Source organism: Phaseolus vulgaris, chromosome 11 (assembly GCF_000499845.2).
Source record: "Phaseolus vulgaris cultivar G19833 chromosome 11, P. vulgaris v2.0, whole genome shotgun sequence".
Taxonomy (NCBI): Eukaryota; Viridiplantae; Streptophyta; class Magnoliopsida; order Fabales; family Fabaceae; genus Phaseolus; species Phaseolus vulgaris.
Genome location: NC_023749.2, coordinates 47,096,428 through 47,117,323, shown reverse-complemented (window position 1 = coordinate 47,117,323; position 20,896 = coordinate 47,096,428). Strand labels below are relative to the sequence as shown.

The 20,896-nt window shown below is 30.8% G+C and overlaps 2 protein-coding genes and 1 long non-coding RNA gene across 3 annotated transcripts; 1 reads left to right on the top strand and 2 right to left on the bottom strand.

Moving 5' to 3' along the window:
* Positions 1–401: 401 nt before the first annotated feature.
* Positions 402–1,554, bottom strand: LOC137823104 (acidic endochitinase-like). Its single transcript, XM_068628230.1, has 2 exons — positions 1,234–1,554; positions 402–1,139 (listed from the first exon to the last, which is right to left on the bottom strand). Exons 1-2 carry the CDS (start codon positions 1,513–1,515, stop codon positions 438–440), a joined length of 984 nt encoding a protein of 327 aa, XP_068484331.1. The 5' UTR covers positions 1,516–1,554; the 3' UTR covers positions 402–437.
* Positions 1,555–5,915: 4,361 nt separating this feature from the next.
* Positions 5,916–6,653, bottom strand: LOC137823125 (uncharacterized). The gene is made up of 2 exons (XR_011083058.1): positions 6,259–6,653; positions 5,916–6,165 (listed from the first exon to the last, which is right to left on the bottom strand). It is a non-coding gene; the product is annotated as an uncharacterized lncRNA (long non-coding RNA).
* An 8,528-nt stretch (positions 6,654–15,181) lies between these two features.
* LOC137809047 (putative disease resistance RPP13-like protein 1) lies at positions 15,182–16,197 on the top strand. The gene is made up of 2 exons (XM_068610191.1): positions 15,182–15,821; positions 15,908–16,197. The coding sequence occupies exons 1-2, from the start codon at positions 15,182–15,184 to the stop codon at positions 16,195–16,197; spliced, it is 930 nt and encodes a 309-aa protein (XP_068466292.1).
* Positions 16,198–20,896: the final 4,699 nt, after the last annotated feature.

Sequence of the window (20,896 nt, the reverse complement as noted above, 5' to 3'; positions counted from 1 at the left end):
GAATTCCTTAAACTATAAATGGTAAAATTAGAAAGAAAAATAATTTTTTATTAAAATGTGGATTTATGTGAAAAGGTGTAGAAAGTTTAAAAAATTGTAAAATGATGCATTTGAGTATATAATTTTCAAAAATATTTTTTTTTTAACATTTCACATTTTCTCTTACTTCCCTTAACAATTTCATATATTAACTACACAAAAATGCTAAACAAGTGTGGTTATTTTACATTCGAATAAGAAAGATGAACGAAACTTACATTTGCACAAGTGATTAATAAAATATTAACTCAAATTATTTAATTAAATTGTTGAGTAAAATAATATTAATGTGGATTGTGAAAATAGATTTTTATTTTGGCAAAGGCAAACGCTGCAGCTGACATGTTATTTATTCAGTAGAGATAGTACATGCCTAGGTAGTACTTTTCAACTACCTCTTAAACGAAGACGCGGCGCAACGCCTTATACACGGACTGGTAAATTGCGTCGGTAACTGACTCCACAGACGCCGGCAACTTCGACTTAATCACATTCGAATGTATCTTATCACTGTAACCATTCTGAACATCGCGGTATCTATCCCACAGCATCACTCCCTCGTAATTCGAGGCTTTCTTCGCGTGCGGAAGCACCCGGCCGTTCATCACCTCCGCCGGAATGTAACCGTTGCCGGCGCTGGGCGCCGCTGGCAGGCCCACGAAGAGCGAGTTGTTGGAGGGGACCAAGTCGACCCACTTGTCCCAGGAGTTCAAGAGGGCGTTGGTGCCACTGACGTAGGAGCAACTAGGGTTGTTGTAGAACTGAACGAAGATGTAGTCGAAGAGTTTGGTGGCGATAGCTTTGCCGAGATAGTAGACTGGGATTGGGCACTGAGGGGCGGCGGACAAGTAAAAGTAACGCCCCGTCGTTCGTCGGAAGAAGTCGAGTTCCCTGGCAAGGTCGTCCCAGTAATCCTCCGTCACTTCGATGTCGAAGTCGATTCCGTCCAACGTGACGCTTCCCAGTGGACCATATTGGCCACTGAGGAAGTTTTCGTAGAGGTAGTTGGCCACCTCCTTTGCGTCCTCCGGCGAGCTCAGCAAGTAGCTTGAATAGTCAGGGGCTCCTCCGATTGAAAGGAGAACTCTGATGCCTCTCGCCTGTAACCATTACACAAAACAATTAGAAAAATATTTAGGGTTGAATATTAACCTAAAAATCTTATAAAACTGCAAATTAGATGAGATTATATACCTGGCACTGTTTTATTTCGGGCTCTAGTTCGGTGCACTTTTTCCAGGCACCATTGTCGCAGTGACCGGCGAAGTTCCATTCTGGGGTTCTCCCTGCACCGAACTTGTTGAGGAAAGCAAGGAGTACAATCTTGTACTTTCCACTGTTACATGCGGTTACCAAATCACCTTCTCGCGCGTCTTGGCCCCAGTACACAGCAATTCCGCCATTGTCACGGTGTGAGTAAGAGATGGTGAAAAGGGATAAGAGAAGTATGATGGAAGCTAGTCTTTGAAAGGCCATTGCTTTTTCTTATGGTTTTCTTGTTTGAGTTAAGAGAAACTGAACCAGCCTATTTATAGTGGCAAAACCATGTCCAAACAAATGGTATCAATGATTGGCAATCATTTTTGGCTCAATCCTATTTCTCCTAAGGGGAAATGTATTAATCAAACAGAAAAAAGTAAAGCTTTTCATTTTGGAAAAAATAATTTATTATTATTATTATTATTATTTTAACCTTATCTTTGGATAGAAAACTTAAGGATTTTTACGACACTCAAATAGGTTGAATTTGAATTGTTTTATTTTTTAAATATTTAGTTTGGATAAGAATATTTAAATTTAATTTTAATTTTAAATAAAGTGTTTGCAATTAACACTAAATTTAAAAAATTATTTAATTTTTTAAAGATTAAAAATGTCATTATTGATAATTTTTTTAGTTTACTTTTTATGTTATTTTTCTGTCAAAGTTCATGATAGTTTTTGATTTAATGTTTAAAAAAATTCAATTACCGTTAACCGAGATTGTTTATAGTTTGTATTATAATTATTAGTGATCAAAATTATTTTTACAGCTGAGATTTTTTGTCTATTTTTTTTATCAATTGACTCATGAGTTTTTCCAATTTATATTCGGAAAAAAACAATGAAAATTTTCCAATTAACATTAGAAAAGACATCCTAGGAAGTATTGAAAGGAAAAAAAAGCATTTATGTTAATTATAATAAAACTTATTTGTTTCACATTCTTAAAATGAAACAATTTAAGAAAACTCTAACTAATATTTAACAATTTCACATTCTTAAAATGAAACAATTTAAGAAAATTCTAACTAATATTTAACAAGAAATAATAATAATTTACAATAATAAAAAAATTAACAACTTAAATCGTAAAAATAAATCTTATTAATATTAATAGAAAAATTATAATCGACATCAACTAAATTGAATGTTAATCAAACTTTCAATTTTAGTCAAACTTATGACAACTTAACCAAACTTGAAAAGAAAACATGAATTTGCAAATAAGGAGAACCGTCGCCTATAATTGTTATTATAGATTATGGTTTTTAGAAAACCGTTGTCTATACATGTGTCTACCATATAAACTATGATTATTAGGTCATAATTGTTGTCTATATGTTTTTAACTTTTTACTCGAGGCCTTTTTGTCTTCGCACTTTCTTCTTTGATGGTCCTGTTGTTTTTTCTACAACTTTTTCTTGTTGTTGTTCTCATTTCTTGTAATATGTCTTCTTTATTATTATTTTTATGTTGTTTTTCATACTTTTGGGGTTTTCTTTATGGGTTTTTCTTCATTTTCAATGTTGAACGAGTGTGCTCCCAAGTTTGAAATTATTGTTTGTGTTCTCCTCAGCGTCGTTGTTATGCTTTACCGTTGAAGCTTTTGAGCTCCTCACAACCTTTGTTCATTTACAACAAGCTTTGTCCCCCATCTTGAGTTTTCACATCCCAAAGTCGTTCTCTCTCGAAAATTTATCAATATCAAACTTGGTGGTCATTTCTTTATTTTCTTAACTTTCTTTTCTTGTCCCTAGTGATGATACCAATTGTTGGGATATCAACAATAACAAAAAGAAAAATAAGAACAAAACTGAAGAAAATATTTTAGGGTCATCTACGCTATAGACAATTTTGTACATAATATTTTCCTATCATTGTCTAATAAACTACAATTGTGTGACCGTCTTCTATAATTCAAAACTATAAACAACATGTGCACTAACTATGACTCTAAAATCGTCGTCTAAGATCTTTAAAAATCGTTGTCTAAATCATTTTTACAAGAACAAATTTAAAATTGGTTTTAGCTACCAATTTTAGAATCTAATTAACTAATCGATATCTAATTAACTACCAAAGTTTTAGTTACCAATTTTAGAAACTGAAGTAGTTGGTAGTTAAAACCTTGGTAGCTAATTAGATATCAATTAGAAATTAGTTTATAAATTTAGAATCTACTTCAGATAGCAATAATTTTTTTTAGTTTCTAAAATAATATCTAATTTAGTTAATATAGTGACTAATTATTTTTTTCTCTCTAAAACCGGTTTTTATTTAAAAAAATTCTTATAATGTCTACATGGACTACGATTTTTAAACTGTCGTTTAAGATTGTTTTAAAACTGTTGTCTCTAAAGATATTTTTACGGTGGTAAACATATTTTTTTTATATATAAAAGCTTTCATGTTAGACATCATTATGCAACTTGACATCTCAGTTAAGCTGACACCTCAAGTTACAAGAATCATTTGCCCTCACATAAAAAAGTATTATTAAAAAAAGAAAAAGAAAGAAAATACAAAAAAAATATGGGGGGACTAGACCAAAACCCACATGTTAACAAAAACGATACATAGATAGACTATACCTATTCGTAAAGAATTCTAAGAACAGACTAGATGGAAGCCTATTATACCAATGAAATGATTCTCTATGAGTAACCTAAATTAGCCAACTTATCAGCACACGCATTCCCTTCACGAAAATATGAGTAACCCTAAACCTAATTTTCCCAAAGTAATTAAGACAAGTATTCCAGCGATTATGAAGTGTCCATGGAACATTAGTTCTAGCAGTAAACACAACACAAACCGAGGCAAAATCACATTCAAGCCAAACATTAGTAAGTTCCATCTTTTGAGTTTCCTCCATAGCATGTATAACTCCATAAAACTCAGCAACCATAGCAATCTGAACTTCTAATTGCTGGACAAATTAGTCAAGACCCCTTGGAAGTTCTGTGGGATGATACGTTTTTTGAAATAAACACTGACATGCCACTATACATATACATGTCCGATTTGTTAGAATTTGTAGCTAAGAATCAGAAGCTCACTATAAATATAATTCATTTTTTTAAGTATCTTTACCTATATTTCAATTTATTTTTTGTTAAATTATTATTGATTATGCTTTAACTAATAACTTGTAGGTTTTTTTTAATGAAGTCTTTATCCATGAGGGGAAGGAAAATGTGTATGGATTCTTAGATCCCGGATATACTAATCCCACTGGAACAAAGACAAATGAAACTCAATCATACATCACTAACACCTTGGAAAAAGAGGGAAAAAAATTATTTATGCCCTTATACTAATGAGTAAGTTTAATTATAAGTCGTCAATTATTTTTATTTCATGTTTTAAATATTTATTAACTCTTTTCATGGATGATATAGGGGTCATTGGCAGTTACTTGTCTTATCAATGGTTGAAAAGACTGATGTATGGTTTTGTTCCCTACACAATAAGTCATCCACAAGTCTGAAGAATATCATTGATAGGTAAGTACACTATAAACTTAACTCCGTATGTTACTAATTAAGCATCTACTAATGCGATTTTTTGTATTATTCAGTTCATGGCGTTGATATAACATTTTAAAAGGTTGATTCAATTCAAATTTTCAAAATTTGAACGGGATAAAACTAAAGGTTTGTAATATTTGTCTTTCCCTTTTCATGGTTTATCAATATTAACTTTTACTTTGTATTGAATTATAGTGTAATAAACAACCAGAACGCTATGAGTGTGGCTATTACATTATGTAATGAATGGTTACTATTGTAAGATTAAGCCTTAAAAGTGATTGGCATGAGGTAACATGATGGTAAATTATTTTATAATTCTTTAACATATATGTATCCTAAAACTAATTTATGTCCGTATTGTGTAACGCAGTTCTTCACGGATGAGCAACCAATGTCTTCGAAAGCCATAACATGTGAGACATTCTTGGTCAACATATTTTCTAAATTTTTATAACTCTGGGTTAGTTGATGAATAGTGTAGGAATTAGATAGATAGAGATCTATTATTAGTATTTGTAATACATTTTTATCAATATATAAAAATTAATTCTTTGAATTTATGTATTTGTCTGGCTAAGTTATAATTGAACATGTTAATTTAGATGAAAATAAACATTAAACATATTGTGCTAAAAAAAACAACCATATACAACAATGGCTATTTACCATAGTCGCATTCTTAAATCCAGCGCAAAGATTTATAAATGCGGCTATTTACCATAGTCGCATTCGTAAATGCGATTTAGAAACGAGACTATGGTAAATAATCGTCTTCGTAAATGCATTACTCCTCCCTCTTAAAATCATTCATAAGCATGTAAGAATGCGGCTATTTACCATAGCCACAATTATAAATCGCATTTACAAATGCGACTAAATAACCGTCTTCTTATGTATTGAATTTAAGATTACGTGTACATCAAATGCGACTATATAACTGCCGTTATAAATTGAAAATAACTGTCATATTTTAACCTTTCTACACTAATGAATAATCCGACCATGTAGATGAACCTTGCAATCCTCAAGACCAACCAAATGATCTTTCTCATCAATTCTAACAAAGAAATGTCACATATATTTCTAAAAACCTAAGCAAATGTCTTCCTTCCTTTAACCAAACATAACATACACTCTCTTATTACATACTAAGTCCATGAAACAACTCCATGAAATAAGAAAATCCGTAAAACCCTCCATCATTCTCAAGTATTAACAAGCAACCAATCCAATTCTCAACTGTTAACAAGCAACCAATCCAAACTAGCGCACAAACAGAATGCAAGGATAAAACGCCCTACACTAACAAGGACTGCACCGAACACCACCGCTTCACAAAAGAAAGCCACACATTAAACTCACAAGGACTACACCGAACAGAACAACACCGCTTCACAAAAGAAAGCAACGCAAATAAACTCACCATGACAGCACCGCTGCACAAAAGAAAGCCACGCAATTTCACACCAAAGCCAAACAGGAACAATCAGAACGAAACTGCACCGCTCCACAGAAGAGAAAGCGACGCAACTGCACCAATCCGCGAAACGAGAAGAAGTCGTCCAGCACCTCGCTAATTGCAGACCGAAGCGAGGAGAAGGAGGAGACACGAAGCTCAACCCCAATCCAGCCTCCGATTACCCACGCAAACCCTAATTCCCTAAATTTACATAGGTTATTCTAAGTGACTTTTATCTTATTTAATTTCACCGCGATCCCCTATTTTTCAATTTATTTTCTTATCATCTTCAATTTTATTTTATATATTTATTATTATTAGATATTTTCAATCTTGTAAACATCACTGGTTATTGTAGTATTTTTTTAGCAGTTATTGGGTTAAAACTATTTAAATTTTTATGCACTTTAAATTAAATATCTTTTAACAGTACAAATTAAAATAAAAAAATACACTATGTAAAAACTTCATAACATACAATAAAAAGTGTAAAAAATAAATTTAATATAATATTATTTCAAATTACGAAATAAAATTTAAATTCTTAAAATTAAATAAATATTAAATTTAATTAATACTCATTAGATCAACTTATTTAAATTAAATGTTTTTTCAAATAAAAAATCATATAATTTTTTTAAAAAATAAATAAAAATAATATAAAATTTAATTATTTAAATTTGTAATTATATAATAATATATTTTTGTTTTAAAACATAAATTTCATATTTATGTATTTTTTCTTTGTTATTATCTATATTAAATTTTTATCTTTGCATTACTTAAATCAAGAGTGTAATTATAGAAAAAATATTGTTTTAAATTTAAAAATGATAAATAAAAACAATTAATTTTCTATTAAAAATCCACATATGACTATTGTTATTATCTAGTATGGGGAACAGAGGCGTTGTGTATCCGTATTTCTTATTTTTATTATTACAACACATGACATCATTAAGTAATAAATTAAAAATTTATTCTCAATTATTCAATCCATTAATCATAAAAAATATTATATAAATATAATGAAATGTGCAATATTATATACATATAATTAAATATGCTTATCTTTTCTTTGTTTTAGACTCCGCGAAGAGGCTTAGTCAAATCTTTCTTATTCTTTATTATCTTCGTCAATCACTTCCCCTCCATATTCTCCAATACCGTTGTCATCCCTTTATTTTTAACCCTCCCAATCAAATATCAAAACGTAAGTGTTTCGCTTGTTTGTTCTTCCCTCTCCCGATCTATTTTCTTGTTTCTTTCGCTCATAGACTAATGCATCTTCCCCTTTCTTCCTAAACTCTCTCTTTCTCATAAACTAACCCCTTTCACTTTCCTCCGCGCACTTTTATCAGGTACGTTATTTTTCCTTTTAATTTTTTATTCAATGAACAAAATCCTACTAATTTTTTTTCTTTAATAATTTTGTTATAAGTTTGATTAAATTGTTGTCTTCGTGTATTTTATGACGTTATTTGTGTAAGAACAATAATAACAATATTGTCATCATACAATGCTAAAGACATCTATAAATAAATAAAAAAATAAAAGTAAATTCAAACATTGTATTTCCATCTTCTACTTTATAATTGAAAAACAACACTTACGGGTTGGTTTCGTGGTTCTGAAAGGAAACTACGACTTCTCATATTTTAAATATGAAAATAGAAAACAAAAAAGATATTTTGATGGGATAAAAGTAAAGATGAATCGGAGAAAAATATGCAATTGTGCAATGCTTCTCAACAAATCTCACTTTACAATGTTTAGTTTTGCATTTAAAATTTTTTGAATTTAAAAAAAGTGTTATCTCTTATCTTTTGAGATATAAAATTAAAACTACCGACAAAATGATAAATATCTATTTTCATATATTTTAAAATAATAAAAAAGAAATATAAAGATAAAAAAATTGAAATAAAATATATTTTTATATATTTTTAATAAAAATAAAATAAAATCACAGTTGGAATCACAGTTGTAAGCAATTTTTACATGTTTTTGGTGTGAGGGTTTTTCTAGCTAGTCGTTCCCTATACGGAACGCTAGAGTTTTTTTTTTAATTTATATTACTTGTTTTATTTTTTTATAATAAATAAAATACTAAATCTTGTATTTTATTTTCCATTTAAAAATTTTATTTTTATTTTTAAAAATTTTGTTTGATTATTTTTCTTTAAAATTTAGACCTATTTAATTTTTTTATTATTAGAATGTGTAGGTTTTCTGAAAAATCTATCTAAAAATTATAATTATTTTATTAATGGGACTTAAATTCTATAACTACTTCTTTTCACATTTATTTTTTTTATTTTTTTAGGTAGGTCAAAATAATTCATTAATTTAGTATCCAAATAAAATCAACAAAAGAAATCATTGATGTATTGAAATTAAGATGGATTAACACTTTTTTTATGCTTTACTAGCGAGCCAAACTATATTTGTACGGTTCTAGCATGTTCAGCTATAACATGAGAATTGTTTGGTAATTTAACAATTATAGGTTTTATCTTGTAAAAAAATTTAAAAAATGATTTATTGTGAGTAACGTCATTTGTTGCTCTTGTATTTAAAATCTAATAATTTTTTACATGCTTACCTTTCTCAGTTTTTTAATAAGATAACTCACTAGTGAAGTTGTTCACCTTATGAGTAGACTCATTTTTTTATTCTTGAAAAATCTTCAAGATTTGTTGAACCTATACTTGTGAAAACTATACACTCTCTTGACTAAGGGAATGCTTATGACCTTCTTGATCAATATCTTCAATCTCTTCAGTAGCAGCGTAACTTTGTGAAACAATATTGTTAATGGCTCGATCATTCTTGTGTTTATAACATGGAGAAATCCATGTTTTGAAAAAACATTCATCAGAAATGTGATTTAGTTTATGACAATAACTACATTGCTTACCATAATTCTGATTTCGGCTTCTTCCTCTCCCTTGTGATTTCCACCCGGTTCCAATGACTCTATCTTGTTTCCAATTATTTTGGTTTGCAGAATTTATCAGAACTTTATTGTCAAAGACTACACTCCCTGTTAATTGCCTTTCTTGTTGTTGAACAAGGGAGAACACACGTTGATGCTTGGTAAGGGATCCATGAGTAAAATTCGAGTCTTAAACATGTCGTAAAGATCATTAAAACCCTTCACAAAATAGATAACATATTCCAAGTCTTTATATTTGATAACATTTTTCATCAAAGAACAGTTACATTTTACCTTACAGATGCATTTTGGAGTTGGTTTTAATGACTCAAGTTCCTCCCGTAGGATCTTCAGGTCTGTAAAAAAAATCCAAAAACACTTTTTTCTCCTTGCTTCATAGAGAGATGTTCCTTGTTGTGGCGTATCCAAAGATCTGTTAATGAACTTCAATTTATTCTTAGACAATAAAACACGTTTCATAATCTTGCTCCACGTATGATAATTTGCACCATTAAGTTGTATATTTATCAAGATCATGCCTGGTTTTTCTCCAGAATGAAGATAATGGGGGCTAGAAGGATTCTGAGGATTGTTAACACTGTTGGCATTTGATGAGCTCTCCATGAAAACAAAAAATCAAAAGACAAGAAACAAAAAGATAGAAGGAAGAGAGAAATAGGGGAAAAAATTAAAGGACAACGAAAATAGAGCGGGTCTCAGTCCTCTTTGATACCATATTGGAATATCTCCATGGTAGAGGCATGAAAGATTTAAAGATGAACAATGTGTGTGAAAGGCAGCAACTCTGCACAAAAACTAATACGTGTAGATGCAAACACAATACATGTTAAGATGCAAGAAAACAAAACAAGAGAAGAGACACGTAAGGGGATATAACTCAGAATCTTACATTTCGTATATATTGCTCTACTTTTACAAAAGAGAGAAAAGCCTATTAAATAGGCAACATTAAAAAATAAGTAACCGCCTAGGAAACCGCCCAACCGCTTCAGGGGAAACGCAATAGGATTCATTGTAATGTGGAAAGAAATCTCTTCTAGTGCTATAAGTTATCTAATTTTTAGCGCTAGAGTGTTTAAGTGTAGTATGTAGAATTGTTAGAACTGTTTTGTATAAAGATTGAAACTTCCTTGAAATGCTCATTTTAATTGATTTAATTATTTTTCGATAAAAGAATAAACATTGTTACATTTAGATAAGAATGATGTTATTGAACATTTAGAATCAAAACAACTATTTTTATTTGTAGAATTGAATCATAAGCAATGCTATATTATTATACAATATTGTAACATTGTATTTCTCTCAAATTAAAGCTCCGTGTGAATAATTTCATCATCATGGCCTGTGACCATCTCTAAGTGAGTTGAAAAAGATTCTTCACTCCTGAAAAATCCACAAAAAACTCGTTAGTATTTTTATTCTCTCTTAATTTCTTATACTATAAACTAAATTTACTTCTCACACAAAAGTTATTCTCTTACAAAATATATTACCCACAGTAAGTGTGCATGTCCAAATAGAGAGAGACAGCTAAATAAAATAAATAAATAAATAGAATAAAAACCACAAACTTAGAGATGTGTGAATTTTCTTATTAAATTTTACAAAAATAATAAATTAAAAACAATTCAATTCAAATAAAATTGGTATTGTCAAAAAGTAAACTTTAGAAAGAATATTTATTTAATTAGGGTGGACAATAATAAAATTATTACTGTCAATACATTAGTCTCGATATATATATATATATATATATATATATATATATATATAATCAAGGTGTTAAAAAATTATACATAGAATTCTAGAAATGAATTAATTAAAAACAAACTAATTACTCATTAATTATAAAGCTACTGAATTCTACTAATTAGTTTGATAAGAAATTATTTTAAAAAAAAATAATATAATCTATATTTGAGTTATAAGTAACGTACTTCTGTGCTTCAATATCAGAACTGCTTGGCACATTCTTTTGAGTTTGAGTTGGTGATGAAGATGGAGGACTGTGAGGATCACTATTAATCCTATTAAAAAAATGTTAGTATTTTTTTTATATATAATTAATATTTGAGTTATTAGTGACATACCTTTGCACATTTATATTAGAATTGCTTGAAGCAATTTTGCCAGTAGTTTGAGTTGGTGGTTTTGATGGAGGTGGAGGAGATTGAGTCCTAATAACAAAACAATATAATTTGTTCTATACAAAATTAATATATAATTGATATTTGAGTTATTAAAAACATACTTTTGCACTTTGATATTAGAATTGCTTGGAACATTCTTCTGGATTTCACTTGGTGGTAGAGATGGAGAAATATCAAACTCACTTTCAGTCCTATAAAAAAAAGTTAGTATTCAGTTTATATATATATATATATATATAATTGATACATGAGTTATAAGTAACATACCTTTGTTGTTTTAAATTAGAATTGCTTGGTCCAATTCTCCCAGTTTGAGTTGGTGGTTTTGCTGGAGGTGCTGGAGATTGAGTCCTAACAAAGAGTTAATAAACAAAGAGTTAATAATTTGTTTTATACAAAATTAATATATAATTGATATTTTTAAGTTATTAACAACTCACTTTTGTACTTTGAGATTAGAATTGCTTGACACATTCATCTGGATTTCACTTGGTGGTGGAGATGGAGAAGTGTGAAAATCACTTTGAATCCTATTAAAAGTTATAAAAATTAATTATTTTCAGTTTAAGTTGATGGTAAATATAAAGAATATAAAAATCAATTTAATTAAGTCCTATTAACTATCCTTATTATTATTATTTGTTTCTCTCATTCATCCTCTTCCTGCCCTTTCTATCATTTGTTTTTCTTAAATACATTTAAAAAACTGTTCATTCAATAAAATTCTATATATTGGATATTATTTTATACTCAAATAAAACAACAATAAATATATGAATTATTGTGCTATATGCTTAAAAAAATAACTATTTAAAGTTAAAGGTAACAACAACTTACATTTGGATATTTATATCGGAATTTAGTAATACGTTATCAGTTTGAGTGTCTGGTGAAGAAAGTAATGGGAGTGTGAGATTATCACTTTGAGCACTGTATAAAAAAAATTGTAACATATTAACAAAGAATTTAAAAATAGAAAATACACAAGTTACCAATATTTTTTTGGTGATGTTCTTGCAAATTTTTTGGTAATAACAACCTTTTCTTTTTTTATCATCCAATAATAAATAAATTAAAAATAAACATTTTAAAAATGTCTCAACTCTTAACTCAACTCTTAACTGTTGTAAAAAAACCTACACTTTCTACATCTAGCTTCCAACTAAAAAAACTCAACAAACTGCATTAAAAACCAGAAAAACATTTGACAAACAATGCTACCTGCATAATTTTACAGCATACTATAAAGCATAAAACATATGAGTAGCAATGTTACCTTATGACAGAAGTGGGAAAATGATGATGCAGCAACATTACAGAAAGAAGGAATGGAAGAAACACGATGACACCCTCTTGAGAAGCCATTTCAGAAGAAAGATCTGAAGTTGTTGTTGTTTGAGTGTGATTGTTGTGGAGAACTCAAAATGAAGTGATATTTATAGAGAGGATAGAATGCAGTGATGGTGGTGGTGTGCTGTATAAAGCCATGACTTTTTCTTCTTAGTCTCAGCTTTTTGTCCTTTTGGGTCTTTTTTATATGGAAATTAAGTGAGTTTACATTACGAAATAACAACTTCCATCTTCCATTCTGCATGTCGTATACGTCCTCGACAAAACAACAATTAGTTGTATGAATTATTTCATTAGTTTATCTAATTTCAAAACAGTGTAATACTTTTCTCAGTCATATGATACGATGTAAACAAATATTAAGACAATGAATTTCTCAGTCATAGGAAGATGTTTCCTTGAATTATGTATAAAACAATGACACTACTCATTGACTATATGGCCAAGTAATGTGAACACCTTCTTTTAAATTCAACTTTCAAAATATGTCTATATCTAGAAACTCATTCTCTTTATATTTGAGACTCGTTTTAAAACTATCATAATTTAGGTAAGACTTTGAGAATGCCTTTTTTTTTTTATCATATAAGCAAGGTAGTTAGAAAAATTGTACTCCTTGATATGTCTACGATAATGATTTCTTACATGATCTAAAACAATGCCTTTGCTCCATAATAATATAAGAGAAAACAAAAAATATGTAGTATTATTGTAAGCTATGTGATTTTACATTTAGTAGTGAAAAACAAGTCAAAGTGTTATTTTTTTTTTATCTCAAACAATTACATATAGTTTATTATAGTTACTATTAACCTTTCTTAACAATTTAATCATCCCTATATAAAAAAATTATTAAATAAAAACTAATTTTAAAAATAAAAAATAATTAATTATTATATTAATCGAATTAGATATTATTTTATAAATTAAAAAATTATTGATATTTAAAATAGTTTTTATTATTTATAAAATTGTTGATAATAAAGATAAGTAATGGGGTCTTTAATGCATTTCCCAACACATCTTTAGTTAGTTAGCTATTAAAATGTATTTGTTCTGCAAAAAATTATATGTATAAAGAACCATTACAATGTCAATCTTCATCTTTATTCACACCATCGCTATCCATCTTCAAATTGTACTTATGTCTTCAGAATAAAATCATTTTATTATGAATGAGTCAATTGTTTGACGGAGAATGATATCCAACAAAATTATGAAACGAAATAGTAAGTTCCATAACTCTTATTTATTCAGGTAGACAAGTTTCATTAAATTACCCTTTTATGATCAAAACACCCTTTTCCAACTTGATATTATACATTTAAATAATTTAACACTACACTTAAATTACCCTTTATTGACCAAACACTATTTTCCAACTTGATATTATACATTTCAATAATTCAACATGCAATTAGAATTGAAACCATTGCTCATTTTCATGCATGTTAAATTTTAATTATTACATTGATTTTTTTTATGTTGTTTTGAAATAATAGTAACTTAAGTTTTTTTATAATTTTGTAATATTGAGCACAATCTAAGTTGATTATTAGAGGACACATAGATTGTATTCAATCTTTGATATTCTTCTTCTACAAATTAACTTTTGGGTTTTTTTAATTAAAACAAAATTAAAAAATGCAACTAATTGGAAAACAAAAATAGAAGATAATGAAAAGTCAATTTATAAATTCAAGATTCATATTCTTTATCATAATGGTCAAAAGACTCATATCGAAGGTTGAATAATTATCCATATCAATTAATTAATTAATTCAATCGAACAAACATTATTAAACTAGAAATAAGAATCAAATCAAAATATCATTCAGTCTAATTCATATACAATTATCAAATCAAGATTTTGTTATTTCTAATTTTATTTCTAAAATAAAAACAAAAGTTACAATAATAAAGTGCAAATATGAAATCAGAGAAAATAAGAGAAACAAACTCGGAGGATTAAAAGATTGATGCAAACTCCATTCACATTACATGCTTTGATTATGTAAATTGAACCTCAAGAATTAGATCTCCATTGATGAAGAATAAAGAACACGAAAGAAAAGGTAAGAGGAAGACAATTCAGAAATGAGAGAAAAGAAGAACAAAACATAATTTTTGAAATTGAAAAACTAAAAAAAAAAAAAAAGTGTTTTCCCTTTATGTTTAGACACATTTATACTTTATAATCAACTATAAACATCGGCCTGATGTGAGCTTTAATAGGTATGTAAGCCCAGTTACAAAATTCTAAGATGAAGCAAGGAAATTGAATTTGCATAAGTTATTATACAAAAATTCAACATATTTACCTCAACTTGAAGCTCAGTGAAAATAGTACAATACAGCTTTTGCCGTTTCATTACTACATTGCCCTGAGTCATTGGCATAAACTAGCCGCACTTGAATCCATTCAATGCCATTCGAACTTGTTGTTGGTGCTCTTCTTTCTACTTCCCTTCAGGTTGCATTCAAGAAGCTAGCTTCTCTTCAAATTCTCGATTTCTTTCATGCAAGAGAGCTTGATCAAAAGCTGCTCAACAAGTTGGAAACCAAGCTGCACTCCATCCATTCTCTGGCTGATGATGCAGAGCTAAAGCAGTTCATGGATCCTCATGTCAGAAACTGGCTGCTTAAGGTCAAAGATGTTGTCCTTCATGCAGAGGATCTCTTGAATGATATACAAAAGCTCTCTAAAAGACAACTTGATGCTGAATCTGAATCTCAAACTTGTTCGGGCTGTACTTGCAAGGTACTCAATTTATTCAAATCTTCTCCTATTAACAAGGAAATTGAGTGTAGGATGGAACAAATCCTTGACGACTTAGAATTTCTCTCAAGCCAAAGGGGTGATCTACGATTGAAAACAGCTACGGGTGTTGGATATGGGTTGAGTAATGAACTGCCACAGAAATCACAAACAACATCTTTGGTTGTTGGAACTGATATTTATGGCAGAGATGATGATAAAGAACTGATCTTTCACTGGGTGACATCTGACGAAAACAATCATAACCAGCCATCAATACTTTCTATTGTGGGAATGGACGGAGTCGGTAAGACCCTTCTTGCTCAACATGTATTCATTGACCCGAGGGTAATGAGGCTAAATTTTTTGTCAAAGCATAGGTTTGTGTTTCAGATGAATTTGATATTTTCAAGATATCAAGAGCAATTCTTGAGGCTGTTACTAAATCAACTAATGATAGCAGAGATCTGGAGATGGTTCACAGAAGATTGAAGGAAAAATTGTCGGGGAAGAAATTTCTTCTTGTTTTGGATGATATTTGGAATGAAAAGCAACCTAAATGGGAGGAAGTGCAGAAGCCCCTTGTTTTCGGGGCCCAAGGGAGTAAGATTCTTGTTACCAAACGTAGTAAGGATGTTGCTTCTACAATGCAGTCAAAAGATCACTCCCTAAAGCAATTATAGGAAGATGATTGTTGGAAGTTGTTTGCTAAACATGCATCCCGAGATGATGATAGTCAACCAAATCCAGAGTGCAGGGAGATTCGCATGAAGATTGTTAAAAAATGTAAAGGACTACCTCTTATCTTGAAAACAATGGGAAGTGTGTTATACAAAAAATCATGTGTTTCAGAATGGGAAATTGTGTTACAAAGCGAAATATGGGAATTTTCAAAAGATAGTTGTCATATTGTTCCCTCTTTAGCAGTGTGCTATATCCACCTTCCTTCCCATTTGAAGGCTTGTTTTGCTTATTGTGCCCTATTCCCCTAGGATTATGAGTTTAAAAAGGAGGATTTGATTCAACTGTGGATGACTGGAAATTTCCTACATTGTCGTCAGCATAGTAAGATTGCAGAAGAAGTTTGCCAACAATACTTCAATGATGTAATATCAAGGTCCTTCTTTCAACAATCCGGCGAAAAGGAAGAAGTATTTGTCATGCATGCATGACCTTCTAAATGATTTGGCAAGATATGTTAGTGGAAGCATATACTTCAGGTGGGAAGTTGATCAAACAGAAAAGATACAAAAAGTAACTCATCATTTTTCAGTTGAACTTGAATATAATCAATATTTTAATGGGTTTGGAACTTTATGTAATACAGAAAGATTACGTACATTTATACCAACAAGTAGCATACGTATCAATATGTTGATACATGAATTGTTCTCCAATTTAAGTAAATACGTATCTTATCTCTGTCTCATTGTTCTTACCTTCAAGACTTACTTGACTTTGTTGCCAATCTTGAGCATCTCCGTTCCTTAGACCTCTCCCATACTGCAATAAAAAGATTAACCGAAAAGATATGTTCTTTCTCCCACTTGCAAATACTGATGTTGAACTACGGTGGAGATTTGGAGGAGTTGTCCTCAAATTTGTATTTACTCACCAATTTGTGTCGCCTTGAATTTATAGAGACTAATGTGAGAAAGGTGCCACCGCATTTGGGAAAATTGAAGAATCTTAAAGTAGTAATGAATTCTTTTAATGTTGGGGAGCTGCAGAATATTGAGAATTCCCTCTATGCATTAGAAGCAGATTTGAAGAATAAAACACACCTTCTGGCGTTCAGGTTGGGATGGGGTTGGAATCGAAATTCTATTGGTTTTAAAAAAGAAGAGGACGTAATTCAGAATCTAAAAAAGTTGTTAATCATTAGATATGGTGGGAAATGATTTCCAAATTGGTTACATGAGAACTCATTGTTGAATATGAGAATTCTTGTGAACGTTTACCTCCTCTTGGACTTTTTTTCATTTCTCAAGGTCTTGAAGATTATAAAACTTGATGGGATAGTGAGTATTGACACTGATTTTCATGGAAACAACTCTTCTTCGTTCAAATCCTTAAAACATTAGTGTTTATCAATATGATTCAATGGGAAAAGTGGGACTGCCACGCTCTACGAGGTGCTTTTCCAAGTCTACAAGAGCTTTCCGTAAAAAATTGTCCCAATTTGAAAGGACAACTACCAGAGCAACTTGTTCCTTTGGAAACACTACGAATTAAAGGTTGTCAACAACTTGAGGCTTTCGCTCTTAGGGCTTTTGATTTAGAACTACATGACTGTGGAAAGCTGCAGTTGGATTGGGCTACAATGGAAAGGCTCAGAATGGAAGCATCATTGTTGGAAATCGTTAGGTCCGACACTCTTGAAGACTTGCACATTGATTCATCGCTGGAGTCAATCAGTGATGATGATTGTGTCTTTCTATGGGCCTTTCCACTAGATTTCTTCCCACACTCAGGACGCTTCATCTCAGAGGGTTTCGTAATTTACAAATGATTTTACAAGGTCTCATCCATAATCATCTAGAAGAACTGACACTCATGAATTGTTCTAAATTAGAATCATTGGTTGGAAACATGCATATGCTGCTTCCATCTCTCAGAAGATTATGGATACAAACATGTCCAAGACTTAAGTCGTTCCCTGACGGAGGTTTCCCATCAAATCTCCAGACTTTGACAATAGAGTGTTGTCCAAGACTTGGGTTGTTCCCTAACAAAGGTTTTCCATCAAATCTCCAAACTCTGATAATAAATGATTGTCCAAGACTTGAGTTGTTCCCTGATGGAAGTTTTCCATCAAATCTCCATACTCTAATAATAAAAGGCTGTTCAGGACTTGAGTCATTCCATGATGGAGGTTTCCCATCAAATCTAGAAGTGCTGACAATAGATACTGTCCAATACTTAAGTTGTTTCCTAATGGAGGTTTCCCATCAAATTTAAAAGAGCTTACAATAGAATATTGTCCAAGACTTGAGTCATTTCCTGAGGATGGTTTCCGATCAAATCTACATACTCTGATAATACAAGGTTGTCCAGAATTTGAGTTGTTCCCTGACGGAGGTTTCCCTCAAATTCCTATTTCTGACAATAGAAGACTGTCCAGGACTTGAGTCATTAACTGATGGACGTTTCCATCAAATCTCCTGAATCTGACAATAAAAGACTTTCTAGGACTTCAGTTCGAGAGGTTAACTCGAATACTAGCATTAGAGTTAGTTAGACGGTCTATATAAATAGCAGTAGACGATCTTTCCATCAGTGTTGAACCATCACTGTATCCCTTTCTTGGGTATGAGAATAGTGTCTTCTTCCTCTTTCTTCTCTCATCTTCTTTCCTTACAGAATGTTTTCCTGAAGGTTTGCTTCCAATCTATCTTGCATCTCTAACCATCCAAATGTAGAAAAACTGGACTAGAAGGGTCTTCAACTCTCATCTCTCAAAAGACTGAGTCTTTGTTACTTCCCCAACCTCCAACACTTACCCAGACGTATTGAAATAGGCAATTGTCTTTTGCTCAAACGTACATAGAGTAGTGATGCTGTTTGTTCGGAAGACGGAAGCATTTGAATGGTTATAATTTCTTTTCCTTTCGAATGTGTTTCATAACAATTCATTCCCTTCTCCTTATAACATTACAATTACTAGTGGAATGTTTCGTCAAAGTTTTTATATAATTATTTACATTAGAGACTAAAATTTATTTAAATGTAACTTTAATAATCAGTTTTCTTTTTATTGTAGAATGCTGTTATGGAGTGACTGCTTATTTGGAATTGTATTAATTAGTACTTATATGTACTAATAATTATATTAATTTTTAATTCAGAGCCTAAATTTGATTATCAATGATTATATCTATTTTTTTTAATTATGAGACTTTATTTGATTATTTTAATGCATCACCCTTTGTTATAATCTAATTATAGGTGGAATGAATCGCAGATATGTCATATTTTACTGTAAAATCAATTTCTTTTTTTCTTTTACAAGTGTTTTCAAATGTTAGACTATTGGGTTTATTTATGGACTAGTTTGCCACAAAAATTACCATTATTATTGATTGATTGGGCATCAAAGAAAAACTTGGTACTCAAGAATTGCTCCACTCTCTGTAACTGCCCTGTACTCAAACAGCGTTGTCAGAAACCAGGAAGGGAAGACAGGGAAAAGATTACTCATATTCAAAAGCTGAATATGTGATAGTGATGTTGTTTCTCTGTATGCATGTCTGTGATGAGTTGTATACTAGTGGATAAAACATTCCATGTTTGATATCTAATTTCTATCTGAAGGGAAACTGATACAGAAACTGATTATTTGTATACTATTGCCCTGCATACCTTTCTTGTACTTTGTCTGAATGAAGCTCTTCTTTTGTGTTAGTCAGAAAGTTGTTTGTTTCTTGAGTCTGAGTTTTACACATTTCAATTTGGGAATGTTATTTGCTAGATGCTACTCTTCACACATCTTGAAGAGTATTTGGCATAGAATGTTATTAAGGGTGTGACTGACTAGAATGATTTTTTGTGCCAATGATCAAGAAGATTTATTGGAAAGACTCCTTCATCAGACAGTTGGTAAAAGTGGGAAATAAGTGAAGCTGAAGGATTTAAGTCATCGGAAGTGCACCTTTTAGTTCTTTCCATCAGGTGGATTTCAGAAAGATATTTCTACTTCAGAGTTTGTTTGATAACAAACCAATTTAACTGAGCCTACTCTAATTTCAGTTATGTATTGTATTTTGCGGAGAAATAAAGTATGAGTATGTTTAAACAAGGTTAAACAGAGTTTGATAAAATCAAAGAAATAGTTATTATCTGATTAATGAGGAAAAGGAATTGTGGCCAAAATCAGTTAGAAATAGAGTAGAGGCCACTAAAGCAATAACACCAGGATTTCTGTTTTCGGAGAGACCACAAGGGAAAAAAAATCTTCCAGCAACAGTAATTGGGAAGATAATTGCACCATTGTGTTCAGAAAATGAAGGCAAAGATTCTTCTCTGTCCTATAGAAAAGTCTGAAGCCAATTTGGGAAATTGAAATTAAAGAGGATAAGAACATAGGAACCTGTTTGGAAGTCCTTCATAAGTTCTGTGTGTATTTTGTGTACAGATCTGTTTTTAACTTAGTCCTTTCCAGAATCTGGAAATGAAATCCCTTGTGCTCCTGGTCTGCAGATTTTCCATTCAAGGCCTATCATTATGCTCCTCTGTAGCTAGTTTTCATTGCCAAAACTAGTTTCTTCATCTGCATCCACTTTTTGAATGAAGATTGGCCACCTTTGATTTATTTGCAACAACTGCACCCAGATAAAATCCTGTGTCCATGCACACAACTAGCACACATACCTACTCCAATAC

Coding starts and splice junctions, on each gene's coding strand:
- LOC137809047 (XM_068610191.1), top strand. CDS start 15,182: ATGCCATTCGAACTTGTTGTTGGTGCTCTTCTTTCTACTTCCCTTCAG. Junction 15,822..15,907: donor TGTGGGAATGGACGGAGTCG/GTAAGACCCTTC, acceptor TTTGTGTTTCAG/ATGAATTTGATATTTTCAAG.
- LOC137823104 (XM_068628230.1), bottom strand. CDS start 1,515: ATGGCCTTTCAAAGACTAGCTTCCATCATACTTCTCTTATCCCTTTTC. Junction 1,140..1,233: donor CCGAAATAAAACAGTGCCAG/GTATATAATCTC, acceptor TAATGGTTACAG/GCGAGAGGCATCAGAGTTCT.